The 20,948-nt window shown below is 51.1% G+C and overlaps 8 protein-coding genes across 8 annotated transcripts; 5 read left to right on the top strand and 3 right to left on the bottom strand.

The window, feature by feature from the left end:
- Nucleotides 1-680: 680 nt before the first annotated feature.
- Nucleotides 681-1,172, top strand: POX_e06255 (uncharacterized protein; the record flags this gene model as incomplete). Its single annotated transcript, XM_050115079.1, has 2 exons — nucleotides 681-836; nucleotides 900-1,172. 2 exons carry the CDS (start codon nucleotides 681-683, stop codon nucleotides 1,170-1,172), a joined length of 429 nt encoding a protein of 142 aa, XP_049967539.1.
- Nucleotides 1,173-1,478: 306 nt separating this feature from the next.
- POX_e06256 (uncharacterized protein) lies at nucleotides 1,479-2,274 on the bottom strand (the record flags this gene model as incomplete). Its single annotated transcript, XM_050115080.1, has 2 exons — nucleotides 1,479-2,082; nucleotides 2,171-2,274. 2 exons carry the CDS (start codon nucleotides 2,272-2,274, stop codon nucleotides 1,479-1,481), a joined length of 708 nt encoding a protein of 235 aa, XP_049967540.1.
- Nucleotides 2,275-3,107: 833 nt separating this feature from the next.
- Nucleotides 3,108-3,574, bottom strand: POX_e06257 (uncharacterized protein; the record flags this gene model as incomplete). The annotated part of the gene is made up of 2 exons (XM_050115081.1): nucleotides 3,108-3,419; nucleotides 3,509-3,574. The coding sequence occupies 2 exons, from the start codon at nucleotides 3,572-3,574 to the stop codon at nucleotides 3,108-3,110; spliced, it is 378 nt and encodes a 125-aa protein (XP_049967541.1).
- A 3,595-nt stretch (nucleotides 3,575-7,169) lies between these two features.
- On the top strand, nucleotides 7,170-8,348 carry POX_e06258 (uncharacterized protein; the record flags this gene model as incomplete). The annotated part of the gene is made up of 4 exons (XM_050115082.1): nucleotides 7,170-7,206; nucleotides 7,274-7,514; nucleotides 7,624-7,998; nucleotides 8,114-8,348. 4 exons carry the CDS (start codon nucleotides 7,170-7,172, stop codon nucleotides 8,346-8,348), a joined length of 888 nt encoding a protein of 295 aa, XP_049967542.1.
- Nucleotides 8,349-9,976: 1,628 nt separating this feature from the next.
- On the top strand, nucleotides 9,977-11,491 carry POX_e06259 (Fructose-2,6-bisphosphatase; the record flags this gene model as incomplete). Its single annotated transcript, XM_050115083.1, has 3 exons — nucleotides 9,977-10,076; nucleotides 10,176-10,762; nucleotides 10,823-11,491. The coding sequence occupies 3 exons, from the start codon at nucleotides 9,977-9,979 to the stop codon at nucleotides 11,489-11,491; spliced, it is 1,356 nt and encodes a 451-aa protein (XP_049967543.1).
- A 927-nt stretch (nucleotides 11,492-12,418) lies between these two features.
- POX_e06260 (uncharacterized protein) lies at nucleotides 12,419-15,621 on the top strand (the record flags this gene model as incomplete). Its single annotated transcript, XM_050115084.1, has 5 exons — nucleotides 12,419-13,931; nucleotides 13,993-14,811; nucleotides 14,891-14,999; nucleotides 15,050-15,499; nucleotides 15,561-15,621. The coding sequence occupies 5 exons, from the start codon at nucleotides 12,419-12,421 to the stop codon at nucleotides 15,619-15,621; spliced, it is 2,952 nt and encodes a 983-aa protein (XP_049967544.1).
- A 232-nt stretch (nucleotides 15,622-15,853) lies between these two features.
- POX_e06261 (uncharacterized protein) lies at nucleotides 15,854-16,135 on the bottom strand (the record flags this gene model as incomplete). Its single annotated transcript, XM_050115085.1, has 1 exon — nucleotides 15,854-16,135. The coding sequence occupies one exon, from the start codon at nucleotides 16,133-16,135 to the stop codon at nucleotides 15,854-15,856; it is 282 nt and encodes a 93-aa protein (XP_049967545.1).
- Nucleotides 16,136-16,517: 382 nt separating this feature from the next.
- POX_e06262 (uncharacterized protein) lies at nucleotides 16,518-19,082 on the top strand (the record flags this gene model as incomplete). The annotated part of the gene is made up of 1 exon (XM_050115086.1): nucleotides 16,518-19,082. One exon carries the CDS (start codon nucleotides 16,518-16,520, stop codon nucleotides 19,080-19,082), a length of 2,565 nt encoding a protein of 854 aa, XP_049967546.1.
- Nucleotides 19,083-20,948: the final 1,866 nt, after the last annotated feature.

Genomic DNA, 20,948 nt, shown 5'->3' on the forward strand with positions numbered 1-20,948 from the left:
AGCAGATGCTTAAACTTCACGGTTCAGAGCCGGATGAGATAATCGATCTGATATTACTCAAAAGCTGGAAATGCTTCTCGCACTTTCAAATTTAGTGTTTACTCGCCAGGATTTAAGCTCCAGTCGTACTGCAAGTATTAGTGTACATGAAAAGTGCCATGCCTGGGTGTCTTGGTTTATTGCGTTCTTTCGTTGCTTAACCCGCCTGTCACCCACGTGGTAGTAGATCGACCCCCACCGGCCGAGCTTTCAGGTAAGACTTGTATATAGCCATTTTTGGAGGCTTATTCTCCCAGGTGATTTTTCATTTGCGCTAGGCACTGCCAATGAGAAAGGGTGGGTTTGAAGAGTCAAATGTCTTTTGGCTTCCGGCAAGATTTACACGGGTTACCCCATGATGACTATGGTGACTCGAAGTTTGAATAGATGATCGGTTATCATGTAGAAATACCTGCTCTCAGGGATGCCCTCGAACTTGAACTCTTCATAGAGAGGAATCAGATAAGCTGGTGCACGCAAACAAATATATCAAAATGAATCCTTCCCGTGCATCTCACCTCACCCTGTTCAATCTTCTCAACACTCGTCACCTTCACCGCGATTTATCACTATTGAATTGTGAGCTTGCTTTGATAATTCCACGCCGGAACTTGTGAGTGGCTGGAGCGCATAATAAAGGAATGGACACTTCTCAACGCGTGGCAGCTCAGAACCGCTTCGAGCCTCTCGACATCGCGGCCAAGAATACTACCAATATTCTTACCCATCGGAACATTCGCCATGGCTTCATCGGCGGATATGCAACCTCTTTGCTCGGTGGCTCCAGAATGACAATTGTACCCGAAATTTTTCCGCTATGCTATTTCGCCCTCGGCTAAAATATCACCAACTGTATCTAGGACATCGATATCATCGTTGATGAGGATCCAAGAGACGTCCGGAACCTCCTCCTCAGTGCTCACTCGGGGTTTCGACTGTCTGACTGTGCCAAGCGTGTTTTTGAAGTCGCAGAGGGCCAGAGTGTTGAGGTTGAGCTTTTGCAGGGTGGAAGCCGGTCATTGAAACTGCCCGACGCCAGCACGGTTTCCATCCTCACTATTGCGGGCAACCACCAACAAGGACGCCTCACTGACGAGCAAAGTTTGTTTCTCGTTGTGTTCCAAGTGAGATGAGTTTCTACTAATGGTCCAGCTACAGTTCTTATCATCCACCCTCTGTCCTTGTTCTCATCAAAGTTAAGAGATGGTCATTCCTGGCTGACTCTACCCGCCCTCAAAGCCTCCGTAAGGCACAAAACAACGTTAGCGACATTGAAACAATTCTGAAATGGTTCATCGAGGGAGATCTGTTCATTGATTTCGAGGGCTACCCGGAAAAACCCAAAGAGGATCTAATTTCTGCGATGAGCAAGCTGTACCAGTGTCATGTTAAAATGCGCCCTTTGATTGAAGCCACGGTGAAGGTGGAGGACATGGTTTTCATCCGCAGCTAGTTAGTGTTTCTATGGACCGATAATCCCGAGCTACTGATTCGGCAATGGGCAGGTAGTCTTTCTCGTCAGCATCCCAATCCCAAGATTTCATCATTTTCAATCCCTCCTCGATCCGTTCCTGGTAAGCTTCTTCGCTCTCGTCCTCGGCACTTTCGCCGCTCTTCGTATCCAGTGGCTCGTAACGAAGAACATAGAATGTGATAAAACTCAGGAGGTCATCAGTGACTCGACGTTTGGTGCAATCTTCCAACGGATGTTCCAGGAGGTAACAGATCAGCGAAGACATGTAAACTCGGGGCTGGGGCGTCAGGATCTTCAGCGTGGGATCAAAGGTGGATTCAGCCTTAACGGTGTCTTGGAGCGTAAAACCGACGAGCGACAACGGGTAGAGATAGATGAGACAAGCACTGTCTAGCTTGTGGACGATGCAGCCATCTTCTGACGCGGTGTGCCTGTAATTCTCTACCGTGGAGGGGGATACACGAGGCGAGCCATGATCCGACAGAATCTGCGACGAGAGCGAGAGGAGCGCGTCGGGCACTGCAAATTCAAGAAGCTGTAATCCAAGACATGAGCAGAGGTTCTCATTGCTGGAGAGTGTCGTCAGAAAGTGAATGTGTATCACTTGCAGTGAGAACCACGTCGTATCCAAAACGCCATTGTATCTGTTGTCCATACTCCACCAGAGGGATATCTCGGTTGGCTAGAGCCCTGGCAGCTTCCTGCATGTTAGGCAAATGGCCTTCTGGAAAAGCAGTCGCCTCCTGGGGCGGAGAATCCATATTTGGAGCTTGATAATTTGATGTGGTGAGAATAAATCAAGTGTGAGTTGGGAAGTGTGAAAGATATCTGGTCCTTTGATCACCTGACTTAAATCAGGCGTGACGCGAGACATCACTTCCACAAAAGGCTTCAGGCCTGGCTCTCCTTATCTGGAAACCACTCGGTGACATACGATGCGAGTATCCGGAACTTAACAATAGGTATGCGCCCAACCGTATCTAGTTCCACTTCCCACACTGATTTCAGCACGCTCGACGATAAGATTGCGCTTCCCTAAAACCCAAGTAGGGCGGCGGTACCCCTCCTACTACAACTTCGACTTTAGATTAAACATGAATAAGCCTCATGCAAAATGACCACATAGTAATCCAGACCTTCCAAGTTGCAGCTTCTGCCTGGCATATGCGCTCTTTCCATTCAACAAACAACAACACAGTGTGCAGGTGGAGCTGTTTAGTGTGTTGTCGAGACAAACGAAACGCGGCTGCCACTTAAGCTGCCTTTTTACAGTTCTCGGGAGAATGCGACTGAGCCGAAGTGGCCGAAGCCTCAAGATCAATGCAGAACTGAACAAGTCAGTGCTTGAGGTTAGAGAGCAAATCTCAACGTCTTTATAAGCTGCTCTGTGTTATTAATGAGAACGAGAAGTCTAGTCGAAGTCGAAGAGTGATCCAATGAAAAAGTTGCTGATGCTTCAAACAATTAGCTGACTTCGACAAGTAATTCATATTCTCATCAATTAGCTGCTATTCACCATCCTCAAACAAGACCCACAGACTGGAAGTAAGAGGGCAAGGTAAGTCGAAGACCATCCATTATAACAGAAAAACAATCAGAATTCCGCTTTTTGCTCAGCCCAATCAAGACCAGGCAGCCACGACGGCCGATGCTTCGCAAAGAGCTCTATTTGAGGCTTTGCCTGCTCGAGACCGTCTGCATCGTCGAGTGTTCCCGCCAGAAGGACAATCTTCTCGGGGAACAGCTCGTGGGTTTTATAGACAGACGATCCGCAGTCTCCACAAAAGAAGACTGTCAGCTTCTTGCCACTCTCATGCATCTCTGTATACTGTTTTGGGGAACCGCTGGTGACGCTGAATTTGTCATCTGGGAGTAAGAGATTGAGGGTATTGGTGCTGCCACTTATCTTCCGACATGATAAGCAGTAGCATGGGCCCTGCGATTTTTTTTTGTTTGAGTTTGCTCCAGAGATACCACCGTGAGGAACTGGCTTACCTTCATGAGAGGGTCTCCTTGAAATTCGTATTGGATTTTATGGCAGAGACAGGATCCTTTGGGCATGATGAAGTAAAGTATTATCAGTTTTTCATGAAAACTTGGCGTGCTAAAAATCAAAATTGAGTAGTTGATCGGAGTTTTAAGTCTGTACGTACTGGTCATGAGATGGTCACATGCTACATTTTCTGTGGATGTTGTTCTCGGGCCCGCATCCAAAAGTCGTGATGCAAGTGGCCCTTCACCGTGAAGTCATTTCCGTTATTACAAGCTTAGTTTCTCGGAAAAAAGATCCGGGTGGCTTTCAAATTGCCAATCGTGATCATCTTCCAAACAACTTTTTGGTCAGCCAGGCTGTTTATCCAGTATGTAAATAGCCATCAATACCCTGTACAAGTTGTACAAGTAAAGATTAAGCGTTGTCACGTGATTGATATGCAGGTCTGCTCTTCAATCATAGGTGAGTTCTAAGTGTGTACGGCTCTTTAGGATGTGGATGTCGTGTCAAAATTCCACACCAGTCCCAGAGAAAAGCTGGCGCTCATCATCAGTGGGATTTCATCTCGAAATTACATAAAATTAGCTGTCATGGTGCTCCTTACTAACTCAGATCCATTATAATGACTGGCCCTGCTACACTATCATGGAATACACTAGGGGCTTTCTCGGGTGTGTCATCGGACATATTTTCAGCGACCAATATGTCGCTGAGAAGCCATACAACAAGCTCGAGGCAAGCGACTGGTTTTTTTAGGCCACAAAGCTGTGACATTAGTGCTTATCGACTCGTGGCGTAGAAGCGGCGAAAGCTGCAGTCTGGTGCATTCTAGGAATACGAGAGTTATTCACAGATACTAAGATATAAATTGACTCTACTATCTATACCATTCCACACGACAGGGTAAATTATCACTCGGCGTAATAAATGCCCTACATCAAGCTTGGCCCTGTTTGTGCAAGCAGATATGCTCTTCTCGTGGACCAGGAGGGTCCCGCTGAGTCGGTGGACGCATGTAATCATTGAGGATGTTGAGTGACTTGGGCCCTTCCCCGCCCCTCACTTCGGGCAGAAAAAATGAATAGATTCTTGTCTTACGATTTGCTGTGAACGGCCATCGCATGAAAGCTGTTCCTCTCATGTTTCTTGTATAGCAGTGTAGGTAAGTAATGCCGCCCTGATGTTGCACGATCAGGGTAAAAGCGTCGGCCAGCGGGAGGTCGTGGTAAATGAATCCATATCAGACCTATTGGTGGCTATGAGCCTACTCCGCGACGAGGCAGGAGCGACGCTGACCCCTTCCTGCCAAAAACAAACCTGAGGCCCCATTTAAAATATAAACCAGTGAGAGTCTACGAGTTGTCATTCTAAAGAGGGACAGAACACTTCAATCGGTCATCCGATGGTACGGTCATACTGGGTCAACTATGATTTTCCGGCCATTCGGCCAGCAAACGTAGCAAAAATCAGACGCTTGTGCTTATTTGCTTAGGTTGAAGGAAAGGATGCTCCGCCAGTTTTCCTGTAGTTGTCCTAAATATTTCGTGAGCCAGGCATTAACTCATTTGGGAGAAGGAATTCAATAGTACCATTATTATCAAAAAATGACCCGCAGAAGTACTCTTCCGCGGTCCGGCATACCCTGTTGTCTTCACGTCTCACAGGTTCCGGCCACGAGTACTCTCGCATGAATTGGTATCTTTGTACGACTTCTAGAGGGGGCGGACCAAGTAGGGCTATCATCTCAGCGATATGCAATTTAGCATCATAGCGACCTTGTTGATCATGGATGTGCCGGAATAGCTCTCTGCCTTCGACTATATCCCATGGCTGATCAGGAATTAGTAGGTGTAATAGTATTTCAGAAGAATAGGGCGTACCAGACCACCAAGATTCCATATATCTGCAGGCATTTGCCATCCATTTCCCAATATCACCTCTGGTGCTCGATAGTAGTCTGGCTAAATAGGCCAGACGCCCCAGTCGTCATCTTCCTTCCTCAAGTCTTGTTGCAAAGCCAAAGTCAACAAGCTGTGGTATACTTTTCAGGCTCTTCAGTAGCCCGAAGTCATTCTGCGATTGATACACCGGTCGGCCCGTCGAATCAATTTTGAAAGCCATCGGTCTTTCAAGCTGGGAATTCATAAAACCAGCAAGGATATTTGGATCCTCGAATGAGACCATTGTGTTTTCAAGCTTCAAATCTGGCTAGCAAGTAGTCTAACTCATAGCAAGCGAGGGGCAAAATATCGACCTACCTGTGTGGACTACCCTACATTCTTTGTGGAGATAATCAAGCCCAGTAAGAAGAGCACGAATGTAAGTTTTACTGAGAGGAAGTGGCATTCTTTTATCGCCAAAGCGCCGTTGATACATCGACAGTGGCTCCTTCGTAGGTGGATACACAAGACACGATACCTTCTGGACCCTTAACTTCGAAGGAGTCGAGTAATGTGCGTATGAGTGAGCGACCACGATGTGACGCGTTCGCCATGGAAATGAGCTCTTCAATTTCACGTTCGTGGCCAGCAGAATTCCTACTGATATTGGCAATTTTCAGCGCCACGACGTTCTCTGTCTCCTTGATATGCCCGTAGGTTTGTTAGATGCAAGACATCTTTGAGTTGAATCGAATTGCAGTGATTCAAACCTACCCCTGCAAATCACGTGCGAGCCATACTGTTGAAGATACGCCCCAGCCAATTTTGACCAACGTCTGATAACGATCGCCGAGTACCTCTCCGGGCTTCGCTGGATAGAAATCCTTCGAGTTGTACACTAGCGAGACCTATTCATCAACGAGTATGCCGGGCGGTAATGGTGGCCCTGGAAGAGACATCGAAATTGGGCTCCTGCTAAACAAGGCAGATAGACGTGGAATAGAGGGCTTTATAGATTTCACTACAGATATCGCTCCCCGTAAGCCGTCCAAGGAATGCGATGTGGATAGATGGGGATGAGACGGAGGGCAGGAAGGAGCCTCTCAGCATGGGACATTGGAACCCATTGGGTTGGAAAATTCGATCACGTGATACTGACTTCAGCTGACTGTTCCTGACACAACTGTCAACTAGCATATCGTCCAAATGCCTCATCTGGAAACTGAGCGTGCCAATCACATGTTTTGAAGGCTTATGATGCTTACTGAATGCAGGGCCAGGATATCGGCGGTGGGGAAAGCGGCAATACAACCAAAGTAGAGCACGATACGCCTTGCGCCGTTCCTTTAGCTTCAAACGGTTCTTGGGGCGCACTGTTGACACTCTTTATTTATAGTTATAATAGTTTACTAAGAAAACAGAGGATAAAATATATGACGAAGGATAAGAAAAATTATATAAGATAAAAGTTTTTAAGTAGTGCTAGACAATTTTTTTGGGTCGTGATGAGCTACATATATGCCCGCGTTTCATGAATTACGGAAAGAAGCTTCAGGTGGACCCCCCGCCCTAAAGCTTTGCACTGTTTGCACTTACAAACACAAAAAAAAAGTAAAAAAAAGTTGCACGACATGCTCGGAGTGTGAGTGGAAGAATTTCTCGTATTCAAAGTTGGTAAGTGCATTGATGGTGGAGAGGTTCTCGGATCATCTTGTCGATGCTGCCCAATTGCTGTGGACATATGTTAATCTGATCCTTACAGATACTTCTCTACCAGAACGCAATGGCAGACATCGAGGTCGCAATGTCCGAGGAGCAGAGTAAGTTTGGTCTAGACCAACCACGACACAAGACCTCCGGCCAGCAGCTGACAATTGCATTATCTAGAAGCTCCTCAGTCTCCCTTCCAGAATGTCCGCACCAACGGTCGCGCCTTCAACTCTCCCAATTGGCGCATGAAGAGCGAGAACAGCAGCCCGAGGGCGTCCCCCTCCTCCACCCGCACCAACACATATCGCACCACTCCCCAGGCCATCTCCGAGGGTCGTCGACTGTATGTCGGCAACATGCCTTATACGGCCAAGTCGGAGGATGTTGAGGCGCTGTTCACGGCGGCGGAATTTGCTATGTATGCCACACCGAACACGAAACACGTGTGCGCTCGACCCGAGCACCCGAGGGGGGACGTGAACCACAACTTCCCATGAGTGATGGCAACTGAGACATGATTTTGATAGCGAGCGCGTCGACATTGCCGTGGACCCCTTCACCGGCCGTAACCCCTCCTATTGCTTTGTCGACCTCAAGACCAAGGAGGATGCCGAGCGGGCCATGCTCGAGCTTGATGGCAAGGAGATGCAAGGCCGCCCGGTCCGAATCAAGCCTGGTGTGGCCAAGTCTCAGACCGAGCGGGCTGCTGAGCAGCCGGTTCGCACCCCCTTTGCCATGAGTCGCTGGCGTTCCGAGGGAAGTCCCTCCAGCAGTAACCCCACCAGCACTTTCAGGTCCAACAGCGATGCGAGTCAGCGGGTGTATGTGGGAGGTTTGCCCCGGTTGACGGAACCCGAGAGTGTGCAGAGCAACATGAAGACCTTTTTCCAAGGATATAATGTGTAAGTGATGTCTTACCCCCGCGACCTGAGATTGAGCCAGACGAGGGCAAAAAAACAAATCTTTTTGCATCCACGTCCCGTCTGACCAGTCACTGACTCGGATTGTCAATTGCAGTGAGACCGTCAGCAAGGTGTTCTCCCCTCATCCGGCGAAGCGATTCGAGCCTGGTGACCACTACTATCTGTTTGTGGACTTGAGCAGCGTGGAGGAGGCTCAACGGGCCATGGACACACTGAATGGGCAGCAGGGCCCATGGGGAGGGCCTCTGCGGGTGCAGCGAGCCCGTGGCACCGCCACCAAGCCCGAAGGTCAATCTTCGTCGGCCGGACCAGAGGAGGCTCCTCTGTAGACCCAAAACAGACCCCCAAACCAAAAAGCTGGAACGGTCATTGCATGATGAGACGCACGGAATTGGCGCATCCTCTGGAAATGGAGTTATGAAAATAGATTCCCCCCCCCCACCTCCATGAAAAAAAAAACAAAATATTTATATGTCATGCATCACGATGAAATGTGCCTTGCTTTAAGTTAATATCCGGCCACATCGCTTCAGAGGGATCTCTGTTGTCTCGCCGATCCCATCGGAGGCTCGGCTTGGTTGCAACTGGGAAGAGGTTTCGGATGACGTGAAGTGATGGTGGAGACTCGGACCAACCCACCTCAGGCTCACCGCATTATCATCGATCCCCTCCTAAACCACACGGCATCCTCTTTTGCTTTTCTGAGTCGGAATTGAGCCATTTTTTTTCCCTTTTCTTCCTCGGTCAGTTGAGGGGTGATTACTTGAATTCCATTTCCTGGTGTCTCCTGCATATCTGCATCTAAGCTTCATCCACCACCCACCACTTCCTCTTCCCCACGTCTTCCCCCTCTCCGTGGTCGATATACTCCTGCGTCGGATTGTATGAACCGCATTGATCTTTCATACAATCCCTCTGTGCTCTCCTCCGCCTGCACCGGACGTGATCTCTCTCCCTAATCTTTCCGACATCATCGGCACACCACAACCGACCACCATGTCGTCAAAAAGCGCTCTCCGGAGCCAGCAGCAACACAAAGTGTTTATGGCCAGTGTAAGTGACAATTCTGGATTCAGATGATTGTCTGATAATTTGATCACAATTGCTTCTCTGTTCCATACCCGTATCTGTTTTTCCCCCTCCTATGCGTTTTGGCCCCGTGTTTCCTTTTCCGCCGGCTGGGCCCCGATCGACCGCCCGGGTTCAAAGGCGGGGGAAACGATCTATGCCCGCGTGGTCTGCCCCTCGCCGTTTTTGATAGCCTCGGTTCCTGCTTGCTGCTCTCCGACCGGCATTTGCTGCGGCTCAGAGCTACTGAGCTAGTTGCTGGTTCCCCAAATACTGCTGGCTATGGTCATGGGCACGGTCATGGTCATGCTCGAAGTCAGGCTGTAGGTCCCAGTCGGGCTCAGGGTCAGGATCAATCAATTGCCCCCCCCCCCCCCTTCACTTGGGTGATGTACGTATAGTGGAATGAGCCCACGGAGAAGATCGGACTTGGCCATGATACTGGTGCATTGCAGAGGATTGAATCAGCGAGCAAGGCTCCTCCTGATTAGGTCACTCAGCTGGGCTGCGGCTCTTCACATTGCGGTCCATGTCATTCCGTATAGACTTGGCGCGGATTGTGACCGGAAAGGTATACTTCTTTCCAGTCTGTCCACCACAGATCACGAAGGCAGACTGTCTATCGGGTAGGCACCGATGGATCATGCAGTTTTGATTGCACGATCCTTGTACAGAGAGTTTATCTCTTTCCTTCTGCAGCGTGCCATTTCCTATCGTTACGCGATTGATCCTGCCCACGGCGCGCAACCTACCTCTTTCCTCCCTCGTGGCTGTCTCTCAATCGAGACTTCCTTTCTTCACAACCCTCATCCTCCCTTTTCATTTCATTGCTCCCTTTGCGCCAGTTCAACCGCTTCTGAATCCCGTCTTTATCAATCCACCTTTCATCATGTTCCCCGCTTACTTTGGCCTGAAGTCCGAGGACTACAAGATCTGTGTGGTTATGGTTGGTCTGCCTGCTCGAGGCAAGAGTCTCATTGCTGGAAAAGGTATGTGATCTCACGTGAGCACACAGTGATGCGGGTTTTCGCACCTGTTCAGATCGTCTTCACCGGTTCATGCATCAGTGTACTGATCAGCATGATCAGCCATGCGATATCTGGCCTGGGTCGGCATTCCCGCCAAAGTGTTCAACGTCGGTAGTTACCGCCGCCATGCCACCCCTCAGCCCGCTGCAACTTTCTTTGATCCCCACAATGAAGAAGGTGAGCGCATGCGCCGGGCCGCTGCTGAAGCTGCCATGACCGACATGCTGCAGTGGTTCCATGACGGAAAGGGTGTGGTGGCCGTCCTGGATGCCACAAATTCCACAAAGGAACGTCGCCAATGGATCTATGAAACCTGCCACAAGGCTGACATTGAGACCCTCTTTGTGGAGTCCATCTGTGATGATGAGGACCTGATCATGAACAACATCCTCGAAGTCAAGACCACCTCGCCCGACTACAAGGGTCAGGATCCGGAGCTTGCGGCCTTGGATTTCCGCAACCGCATCCGCAACTACGAGCTGGTCTACCAGACCATCGATGATGATGAGAAGAACTACACCTACGTCAAGCTCATCAATGTGGGCTCCACCGTCATCATCAATCAGATCAAGGATTACCTGTCGAGCCGTCTGGTTTACTACATCCAGAACCTCCACATCAAGCCCCGCTCGATCTGGCTGTCTCGCGTGAGTGCAATGTGACGGGTATCGGAAGTGACGGCAACGGTCCGCTAACGGGAACTACAGCACGGTGAATCCGAATTCAACTTGACTGGCAAGATCGGTGGAGATGCCAACATTTCCGAGCGGGGTGAGGCATATGCCCGCAAGTTGCCCGAGCTGCTCCGTCAGTCGGGGGTGCCCGCCAACACCAAGATTGTCATCTGGACCTCGACCCTCAAGCGCACCATTCAGACTGCCCGCCACCTGAAGGCCGAGACCGGTTATGAGAAGCTGGAGTGGAAGGCTCTGGATGAGCTGGATTCGGGCGTCTGCGATGGTCTGACCTACGAGGAAATTGCGGAGAAATACCCCGAGGACTTTGCGGCCCGTGACGAAGACAAGTACAACTACCGCTACCGCGGCGGCGAGTCCTACCGCGACGTGGTCATCCGTCTGGAGCCCATTATCATGGAGCTGGAGCGCAGCGAAAACGTCATCATTGTGACCCACCAGGCCGTGCTGCGCTGCATCTACGCCTACTTCATGAACGTGCCCCAGGAGAAGTCGCCCTGGATGGAGGTTCCCCTCCACACCCTGATCAAGTTGACCCCTCGTGCCTACGGCACCGAGGAGCTCCGCTTCAAGGCGAACATCCCCGCCGTCTCGACCTGGCGCGGAAAAGGTACCTCGGCCAAGCATCAGGATTTCCCGGCGGAGGGTGCCGAGGGTGCCGCTGCCACCGGTGCTCACTGAGCGACCTGTCCACACGTCCTCTCCGGCGCGAGCAAAAGCATTTGCTCCATCGCGCCCCCGCGAGGCAGTCTGATGACCCCTGAAATCCCACAAATCTCTCTTGTCGTGTTTGGAGTTTCCCATCCTTATTTTTCTTTGGTCACACACTCTCTTTCTCTCTGGGCGGATCGCTCATTGAAGGGGTCTTCACATAGCATCAAGGTTGCTTTTGACGGCGTTGGATGGCATCTGGTCTGGTTTGGGTTCGGGATGCATACGGGGGAGGTACCCTGTTTTTCTGAGTTCGACATGCCTTTATTCAGATACCAAATATCATGCATGTCTGTTCGTTTTGAGTGCCTGGGTTCTTGAGAGTAAATGATTCCAACGGCGAGTCGACCATCCAGTGGATTAGATTTGCCAGCGATATCAACAATTTCGACGTAGTATGCACCATTACTGTGCCTCTTATGGTGGCTAGTGTTGTCAATCTAGGAACATTGATGGTCACGATCACTTTGATCCCATATTGACGAGCTGGCTAGTTGGAGAAAATCATCCCAAGCGCAGTCTCATCTGTATTGAAATTTATCACCGGTGAGTAATTGGTAACTCCTGGCCTGGACTCTATTCATACGAGGTTCCTGATTCATACCAAACCCCGTTGGGTCTCTACTTCTCCATCCCGCCAACTCCGAGGCCCAACGAGGTGACCGCCTCAGGCATCAGCTGACTCAACACAAGACGTCACGAGCATCCCGAATGTGGTCCGGGCACGGGGCATCGGAGCGGAAAGACGGGGGGGGTTGAGCGGGCACATTCAAGCTCTCCCTCCCAACCCCCTCACGGCCGAATTGCGACCCTTTGCAACTTCACCACCCTTCTTCAGATTCAATACGCGAGGACATGAATTGAAGCAAGCTTACACCTCCCCCTCCGGCTCGCGCGATGTTATCCGCCTTCACCGCGCGGCCGCTGGTCGAGCTTAAGCCGCGCGACAAATCCAAGGTCGAATCCGTCCTTGCATACGGCGACCGCCTTCTCACGGGCCTCAACAACGGAACACTTCGCATTTACCGGGTGAATGACGAAGGCAAGACGGAATTGCTGCGGGAACAGGAAAAATTTGCGCGGTACAAGATTGAGCAGCTGGCGCTTGTGAAAGAGGCCAGGGTGTTGGTTTCGCTGTCGGGTGGATATGTCAGTTTACATGATTCGCAGAGCTATGAGCTTCAGGAGCAATTGCTGGCGACGAAAGGAGCTTCAACCTTTTCAATTACGTCGAATGTGGTGAATGATCCCGATACGAATGTGCCGGCGATTGTCTCGCGGGTGGCGGTGGCGGTGAAGAGGAAGGTGATTCTGTGGACGTGGCGGGATATGGAGCTGGAGGCTCAGCATTTGGAGTTGAGCTTTGTCAGTGCGATCAAGACATTGACGTGGGTCTCTGCGACCAGGATGGTGGTCGGACTCAGCTCGGGCTATGTGATGGCGGATATCGAATCGGGTCAGATGAACGAGCTGCAAGGAGGACCGGGAAGTATGGAGGAGACTGGGCGATTTACGGGCGTTGGCGCCGCGAGTATGAGTTATATTGGAATTGGCGGGATGAGCCCGCGACCTTTGGCGACGAGGCTACGGGAGGGACAGGTCTTGCTGGCAAAGGATATTAACACGCATTTCATTGATGTGGATGGGCAGCCTTTGGGACGACGTCAGATTCCATGGAGCCATGCGCCGGTCGAGATTGGGTATTCATACCCGTTCCTGTTGGCCCTGCATGATACGGCCAAGGGTGTCCTGGAAGTGCGCAACCCCGAAACGCTGTCACTATTACAATCCATCCCACTACCCTCGGCCACGTTCCTGCATATCCCTCAACCGAATATCAGCCTGGCGCACGCCGGTAAAGGGTTCTTGGTCGCCAGTGACCGAACTGTGTGGCGCATGGAAGCTCTGAGCTATGACACGCAAATTGACGCCTTGGTGGAAAAGGGATACCTGGATGAAGCGATCAGCTTGCTGGGTATGCTGGAGGACGCTTTGATTCATGATAAGCCGGGTCGGCTGCGCAAAGCCCAGCTGGAGAAGGCTCAGAGTCTATTTTTGCTTCGAAAGTATCGTGACTCGTTGGATCTGTTTACCGCAGTCGCCGCTCCTCCAGAGACGGTCATCCGACTGTATCCGCGACTAATTGCGGGCGACTTGTCTAACGAAGCGGAGCAAAATGGGATAGATGCAAAGGTCGATGGTAATGGTAATGGGACTGGAAATGGACAAGGAAATGGTCACACCAATGGCGATCAAAGCGACGGTTCGTCTGAGGCAACGCCCGAGCCTGCTCCGGAACCTGCGACAGCAATCGCATCTCTCCGCGCGCCTTCGGTACGATCTCTCCGTCGAAGGCCGGATGAGGGGAGTGATACGAGCAGCATTCGAGAGGACAAGGAAAAAGACAAAGGTACGGCGGACCCTCATCATCCTTGTCACTCTACTCGTTTGGTCCACTGACAATTTCAAAGACCTCAGGAATTCCGTCCGTGAACTGCAGGGTTATCTGGCAGATGTACGTCGACGCTTCCAGCGTTTCCTTGGCCCCGACGGTACCCTCAAAGCACCCGTTCCCACCGAGGCCGAAGATGAAGCTAGCGCTTCTGTTCTTAAGCTTCTTGATTTCCCATCCGAAGAAGATTTCTTAGAGACGTTGCGCACCAAGGCCCGCTTGGTCGATACGACCTTATTCCGCGCGCACATGTACGCAACACCGTCTCTGGCCGGCTCGCTTTTCCGAATTGCCAATTTCTGCGACCCCGAAGTGGTCATGGAACGTCTCGAAGAAACCGGCAGATACAACGATCTGATCGATTTCCTGCACGGCAAAAAACTGCACCGCCAGGCTCTGGAGATCTTGCAACGGTTCGGACAGGAGGAGTCAGGCCTGCTTGCTGGTCCTACGCGAACAGTCGGATACTTACAGAATCTGCCTCCGGATCAAATTGATCTGATCCTTGAATTCGCCGAATGGCCGATTCGCGAGAACCATGACTTGGGCATGGAAATCTTCCTCGCCGAGACGGAGAACGCGGAGACTCTGCCTCGGTCTCGGGTGCTCGGATTCCTGGAGAAGATCGATGTCAAAATCGCTGTGCGCTATCTTGAGCATGTCATTCATGAGTGGAACGATCTCTCTCCGGACTTGCATCAAAGGTTATTGATGTTGTATCTTGATCGAATTAACGCCGGTCAAGATGAATCAATGTGCAAGGAGAAGTTCCTCAATATGCTCAAGGAAAGTGAGCAGTATTCGCCCGCAAAGATTCTGGATCGTCTGAATCGAGATGGTGAGTTATTTTTTTTGTTTTTTTCGGGACAAGTGAACGCCCCTTCTCCCTTTGATTGCGATTTCTCACCAGATTCCAGATCCCAATTTCCACGAGGCCAGAGCCATTGTGTTCAGCAAGATGGGCCAACACCGGCAGGTCTTGGAAATCTACGTCTTCAAGTTGAACGATCACGACAAGGCAGAAGAGTACGTCTGACCCTTTTCAATTCTTCACATTCAACCACTAAATTCTTTAGATACTGCAACCAAGTCCATCTTGCACGGAGCCAGATCCAGGCGGAAGACGAGAAAGAGGCTTCAATCTACCTGACCCTGCTCTCCCTCTACCTCACACCCCCACACGGGTACCAGCCCCAAAATGGCCCGGCACTGGCCATTCTCGCCAAACACGGCTCTCGTCTGCCGGCCGAAGCGGCGTTGAAGCTGATCCCCGCAACCCTTCCTGTGCGCGATCTGGAATTCTACTTCAAAGGACGAATGCGAGCGGCCAATACCGTATTCAACGAGGCCCGGATCGTGGCGAGTCTGCGCAAGACGCGCGATCTGCAGGTGCAAGCTCAACTCGCTTTGGGCGAGGGTGTTCGGGGCGGCGGTACTCGTGCTCGCCATGTGAATGTGACCGAGGAGCGCATCTGTGGCGTGTGCCACAAGCGACTGGGCGGAAGTGTGATCAACGTGTTTCCCGAGTACGTCCACCATGAGAAAATCCCTCCTGAGATTCGGGTCTCGCTTGCTGACTTGATACAGTAACACCGTCATTCATCTTGGTTGTGCGAATCGCATGTCCAGCAACATCCGAGCTGGATAATTTTGTGTTGTTATGTCTTTCCCCTCCCCTCACGCCCCCCTCTTGTCGTTGTGGCCCCTTTGTTTCCATGCTCCGCAACTGCATTCGTCGGGTATGATCTTCTCTTCCATCTGCTTCGGGGTGTTGTTTTTGGTGTCTTCCCGACGACTCCTTCTGTCTTGCGGATTTCTCTTTTTGATACCCAGTGTACTGTACTATATCAATTCTTTTTTTTTGATGCGAAACCCTTCAATCAAGCGTCGTCCTCCACGACTTCTTCGCCGTAGTTTTCCTCCTCTCGAGCCTCCTTCTCCGAAATAGCACCCTGTGCTTTTTTGTCTTCTTCCATGCGTTCAGTCAAAAAGACATTGATTTCCTCCTGCAGCTGTGGGACTAGAGTTTGCAGGGCTGTCAGATGTGACTGCTTCGCCGCAAATGAATCCTTGCTCGAGTCGACCGAAATGACATGTGTGAACGTCTTGCTGGTATCAGGTGCCGTGTAGACTGCCTTGAGATTCAACGGAGTATTGGCCATTGCGAATAATGTGGCCAGAAGAATAGAATAGCGATGATAGCTGGGAAGTCCGGTGGTAAGAGGAATGTCTCTGATGATATGCAAGAGCAGGAGGGTGACCAAGGCACTGCGGAAGTTCCAAGGGTAAGTTATGGTGGGGTCAAATGATCGATTGCGGGCAGGAGGCACGTAACAACGAAAAAAGAAAAAGAAAAGGAAAAAAAAAAGCCAACGATCAGCGGAGCCGCGCGCTAAACCCGATCGAGGATGTCTGGGGCAGCAGATTCACGACTCCAACTGGCCCGAGTGCGACTTGGGCTGGGACGTACCCAAATTCAACCCCCCTAGCGCAACTGCCCTTTCCGGCCTTTGAACCCAGCAGGGGCCATGGATGTCACTTGTCATGAATCCTACCGTTCGTCTGACAAACTCGCCGGGGCGTGCTGTCACCGGCCCACCGGTCTCCGGCTGCCGCAATCCTTCGCAGATACATCCTCAGCATCGACCACGACCGCCTTCGGACGATGAAGACGAGGACGACGAGGAATCGGATGAAGAGGACATCGGCCGACCCGCCTCGTCTGGCAGCGACGCCTCGTCAAATGTGACCACCGTCTCGGCTGCGCCCATCACTCCAGTCTCTACACAACCTCACGGCTCAAGTTATTTCTCTCCTCAGAAGCGCTCCGCCTCAACCACCACGTCACCTCAGTACACAGCTCGCGCAATGCCCGCGGACTCCTCCACTGGCCGTCGGCCACTGGGTCGGGGTCCCTCTATCGAATTACCTCGCCATCGATCCAGACAACATTCACAGGGGTTCTTCGAGCCTTCGCTGCCCACCGCATCGTCAGAGCAGGCCCCGACGGTTTCAGCTTCCCGAATTGCGGCCCAGGCGGCCATGCAACAGATGAAACGACCACAAACCACATCCCAGCAGGCCGATGAGACGAAGCGCAATGAGAGTGTATCGCCGCCTCTGATGCCCCTTCCCCTCCGCGTCAATCAGCCCCCTCCATCTCTTCCCCCTCCAACGAATGCACCCAATGTGGCCACGACGGCAGCGAACGTTGTCTTCCCACGCACCGGCGGTGGGTCGTCAACCACTGAAGCCCAAGTCTCCGAGAAGCAGAAAATCAAGAAACTTTTCTCTAAACCGAAACATATTGGGATCAGTCGTGACAAAGATCATCGGGATCGAGGGCTGCCATCACCCAGCAAGATGCCCAGTTTGTCACGCATCGTCAGCGCCTCGACTACTAGCTTGGCCGATCTTCCCTCGAACAACTCTTCCATGTACAACTTGTCCAATGCCTCGGTCAGCACTGTGGTCCCGGCGGATCGACCCCCGGCGCCTCCGGAGAAGGACAAGGACAAGGATAAGGACAAGCACAAGCATCATTTCCTGTCCCGGCAAAAACTCAAGTTGAAAGACCGTGATGACCACTACAACCTACCACTTTCCTCGGCATCGAGCAATTCCCGACCGGCCGACCCTAATGCACCGCAGTCATTGTATTCCTTTACGAGTCCAGCGTCTCCAGCGCCGGGGGCCACCTTTGGAAAGTCGGTCAGTGGGCTGGACCTGCTGCACGGTGGACGAGCACTCCGTGAGAAAAAGAAGGAAGAAAAAGCGCTTGCTGAATCCGATCCACTAGAATGGCTTACGAGCTCGGCAAGCGGTGCCACGACGCCTGGTGGGATCACAGGTCCGTCTTCCTTGGCCAGTCCCTCTGGTATTCTGGGCGAGGCTGTGATACGGGAGACCTTGCAAGTGTTCGGGCTCAACAACATGTCTCCGGAAGATGCGTGGGATTTCCTCAAGGCTAAATTGCTGGTCATATTTGCCGGGGAGGATGTGCGGTTCGCCATTGAAGATCTGAATAAGCTGGTGCTGATACACCTGCAACTCTTTGTGCATAAACGAGCGCCCGCCCAGATCGTCACGGATCTCCGGGAGCTACTGGAGGCTGGCTTTGCCACACTCAACCACAGCCTCTTGATCGGAGTTCCCGATGAGAAGCTTGTACCTCACCTTGTGCAAGCGTGGATGTTGGTCTTCGGCACCATTTTACCCTTTATGCAGGCCGTGTTTCTACCGCTGGACCTGGAATTCAAGGGGGCAGGATCTCTCATGACCCCTCGCGAGGCTCGTGAATTCTGGGGGGTCCTTCCGCCCGGTCAAGCACTCGACGTGCGTAACCTAGTCTTGATTGCATTCCGCGATCGCATCATTCTGAATCGGTACGAAATCCTTAAAACGACTTTCTCTCGACTCTCGTTGGATAGCATCAACTCAGGGCTCGCGCCTCTCAGCGTCACTACGAAGAGCAGTGGCGCGGGCGGTCGTCCCGGAACCGCCGCGTCTCTTGACGCGACGCCTGGTAGCTATAATTCACAGTCGTCAAATTTACTCAGCACCGGCGCCGCAGATAGTTACTCGTCAGACTCATTTAGCGCACTGGTGCGTCCACTGAGCAACGACACTCGCAGTCGCGCGGCGTCCAATACTTCCTCGAACCCGGACGCGCTTATCTTTTCCTCCATGACCTCCCAAGCCCCGAGTCAGCGGCCCACGATCATCCACCATGGAAGCTCAACGGACTCGTCCCATGTCATTACCGAGACGGTAGGCCGAATGCTTCAATGCGTCAGCGTGCTCGCCAGCGTCCAAACAGACGATCAGCCACAGGAGAACATTGAAGTCTTGAGTAAAGCTCTCAAGCACAACTGGCTGGGCCGCGGTCGCACGGGTCGAGATCGGCGTGGCTTTGTCGGTGCCAAAGTCCGACCGGTCATGGTCGGTGGAACGCCCACTCTTGACGAAGCCGAGTCCTTTCGTAGTGGAGGCAAGAGTGTGGCCAGCCCCAGGGCGAGGGGGGATTCCTCGTCATCGGAATGGAGTGGGCGAGGTGCCATGGGGACAAGTCTGCGGAGCGCTAGTCGGCGCGAGTTGAGTGTGCTCTAGAGCTGAAAGTCAAAGCCTTGAGCTAGCATGATACAGGGGTTTTTTGGGATTTCTTTAGTGTCGGAGGATTTTTTTTCATTCTTTTTTTCGGTTCCTTTTTAGAATATGATGATTTTATGATGACAGTCCACGAAATGGGACAGGATGGTACTTTTGATTCAACGTTATTATTCTGGTTCTGTGGGATACTTTCCGATTTTTGTTGATCGGTCTGTGGTCCTGGTTGTTCTCGTCTGGCTTTCCCTCCCTTTTTTCGAACCTCGTTTTTGGGAGGGACACTCTGGGTGGTGGTCTCTTACTACCTACTGATACACCATTTGTACATTTCGGCTTACACTACAATGTTCATTATGGAAGCCCCCCGTCAATACGCTGAAATGGAATTTGATTTCGGTATCAAGTGTTAAAGGTCTCCGGAGTTTGTAGCGCCCGTCTCGGCTGGACTGGAGACTCTCAGTCACCTGCCCCCGTTAGGTGATAGTAAAGTTATGCCCATCGATTCAGAGGGAATCGGCCGACAGAAGGATCCATTCCATGATCTATTTAGTTCTGGGTAATAGGGTGGGAGTTGGTATCTTGCAAGGCTGTTGTTACCTTCCCGAGGCTCCAACGACCTGGTTCGCGATCTTGATGACCGCTGGACCTGCAGATCTCCATAAATATGTTTGACTCGGATGTCGTGCCGTAGTGCGTCACAAAAATTCGAATGGATAAATTTTTAAGGTTAAGTTAGTCACAACGAACCGTCGCACGAGTACTGACTAGTCACTGGTACAGGAACAAGGACGTAACTCCGTCTGTTCTCCCCTCCCACTTCATCGTGAATATATACTTCAAGGTTGCTAGGGGCCAACTTGAAATAATAAACATGTCTGTATTTTGTTTTGGAGCTGTGGACTCTATTTTCTACACTGTTACCTAAGGTTTCAACCAACATGAGGAAGAAGCCCAATGTCTGGCTTGAGTTCATGGGGCAGCTATGTTGTTACCTATTGATCCTAGTATTATGAGGCTTGATGGTAATTGGATATTCTTCGGTCTCTACTTTCAATTGGAATCCATTTCGATTACTAAAGCTCACGGAAGGGAAGCTGGTGGAAACCTAAGCTACGGACAGGGTGACTACCTAACGCAGATATATATCTCCTGCGGGCACTTGCAGGCGCCATATCTTCTGTAGACAACCAGCAATCCCATCCATCCCATCCATCGTACTAGCAGTACCGACGTAAATTTCCAATGACCTTCTACTACCTGCACCAACTTGAAAAACGCATAATCTGGTACCTGCGCCACCTAGGTAGATGAGATTTCCCACTATAAAGGGGATTCTGGGTAGATTATCTTAGGTTATGGAGGTAGCTAGGTACATAAGTAGGTAGGTAGATACTCGACATCTTTCCAGTGCTACTTTTTACAAACGTCACTGGGTGCATCTTCCTCTTTGAAACCTTATCTAGAATCTTGGACAAGCAAATAAAGTCTTGGTACCGGTACCAAAAAAGCTTGGAACGGATAGCTAGAATCAGTTGGTTCATAGTATGCTTTTTCCGATTGGACGCGATCTTTTATCCGGGAGGTGATCAGTGGGATTAACCCCTGACGTGAATTGGTTTGAACACTCAAAGGTCTAGTGATCTGCCTAGTAAAGATGAGGGAATGCAATGAATTGCGGCCCCAAGCCTTTGAATCGAGCATTTCATCTATCGAGTGAGTCCACAAGTAAGTATATCAGAGATCAAAATTGGAAAGCAGGCGAGAAAGAAAAGAGGAAACAGATCGTAAACAAGGTGTAGGGCAAACAAGAAGAAAAAAACAAGGCAGAAGTGAAAGAGTCCATTGGACAGCCTGTAGCATGGAATGTAG

Source organism: Penicillium oxalicum, chromosome V (genome assembly GCF_001723175.1).
Source record: "Penicillium oxalicum strain HP7-1 chromosome V, whole genome shotgun sequence".
NCBI classification, from domain to species: Eukaryota; Fungi; Ascomycota; class Eurotiomycetes; order Eurotiales; family Aspergillaceae; genus Penicillium; species Penicillium oxalicum.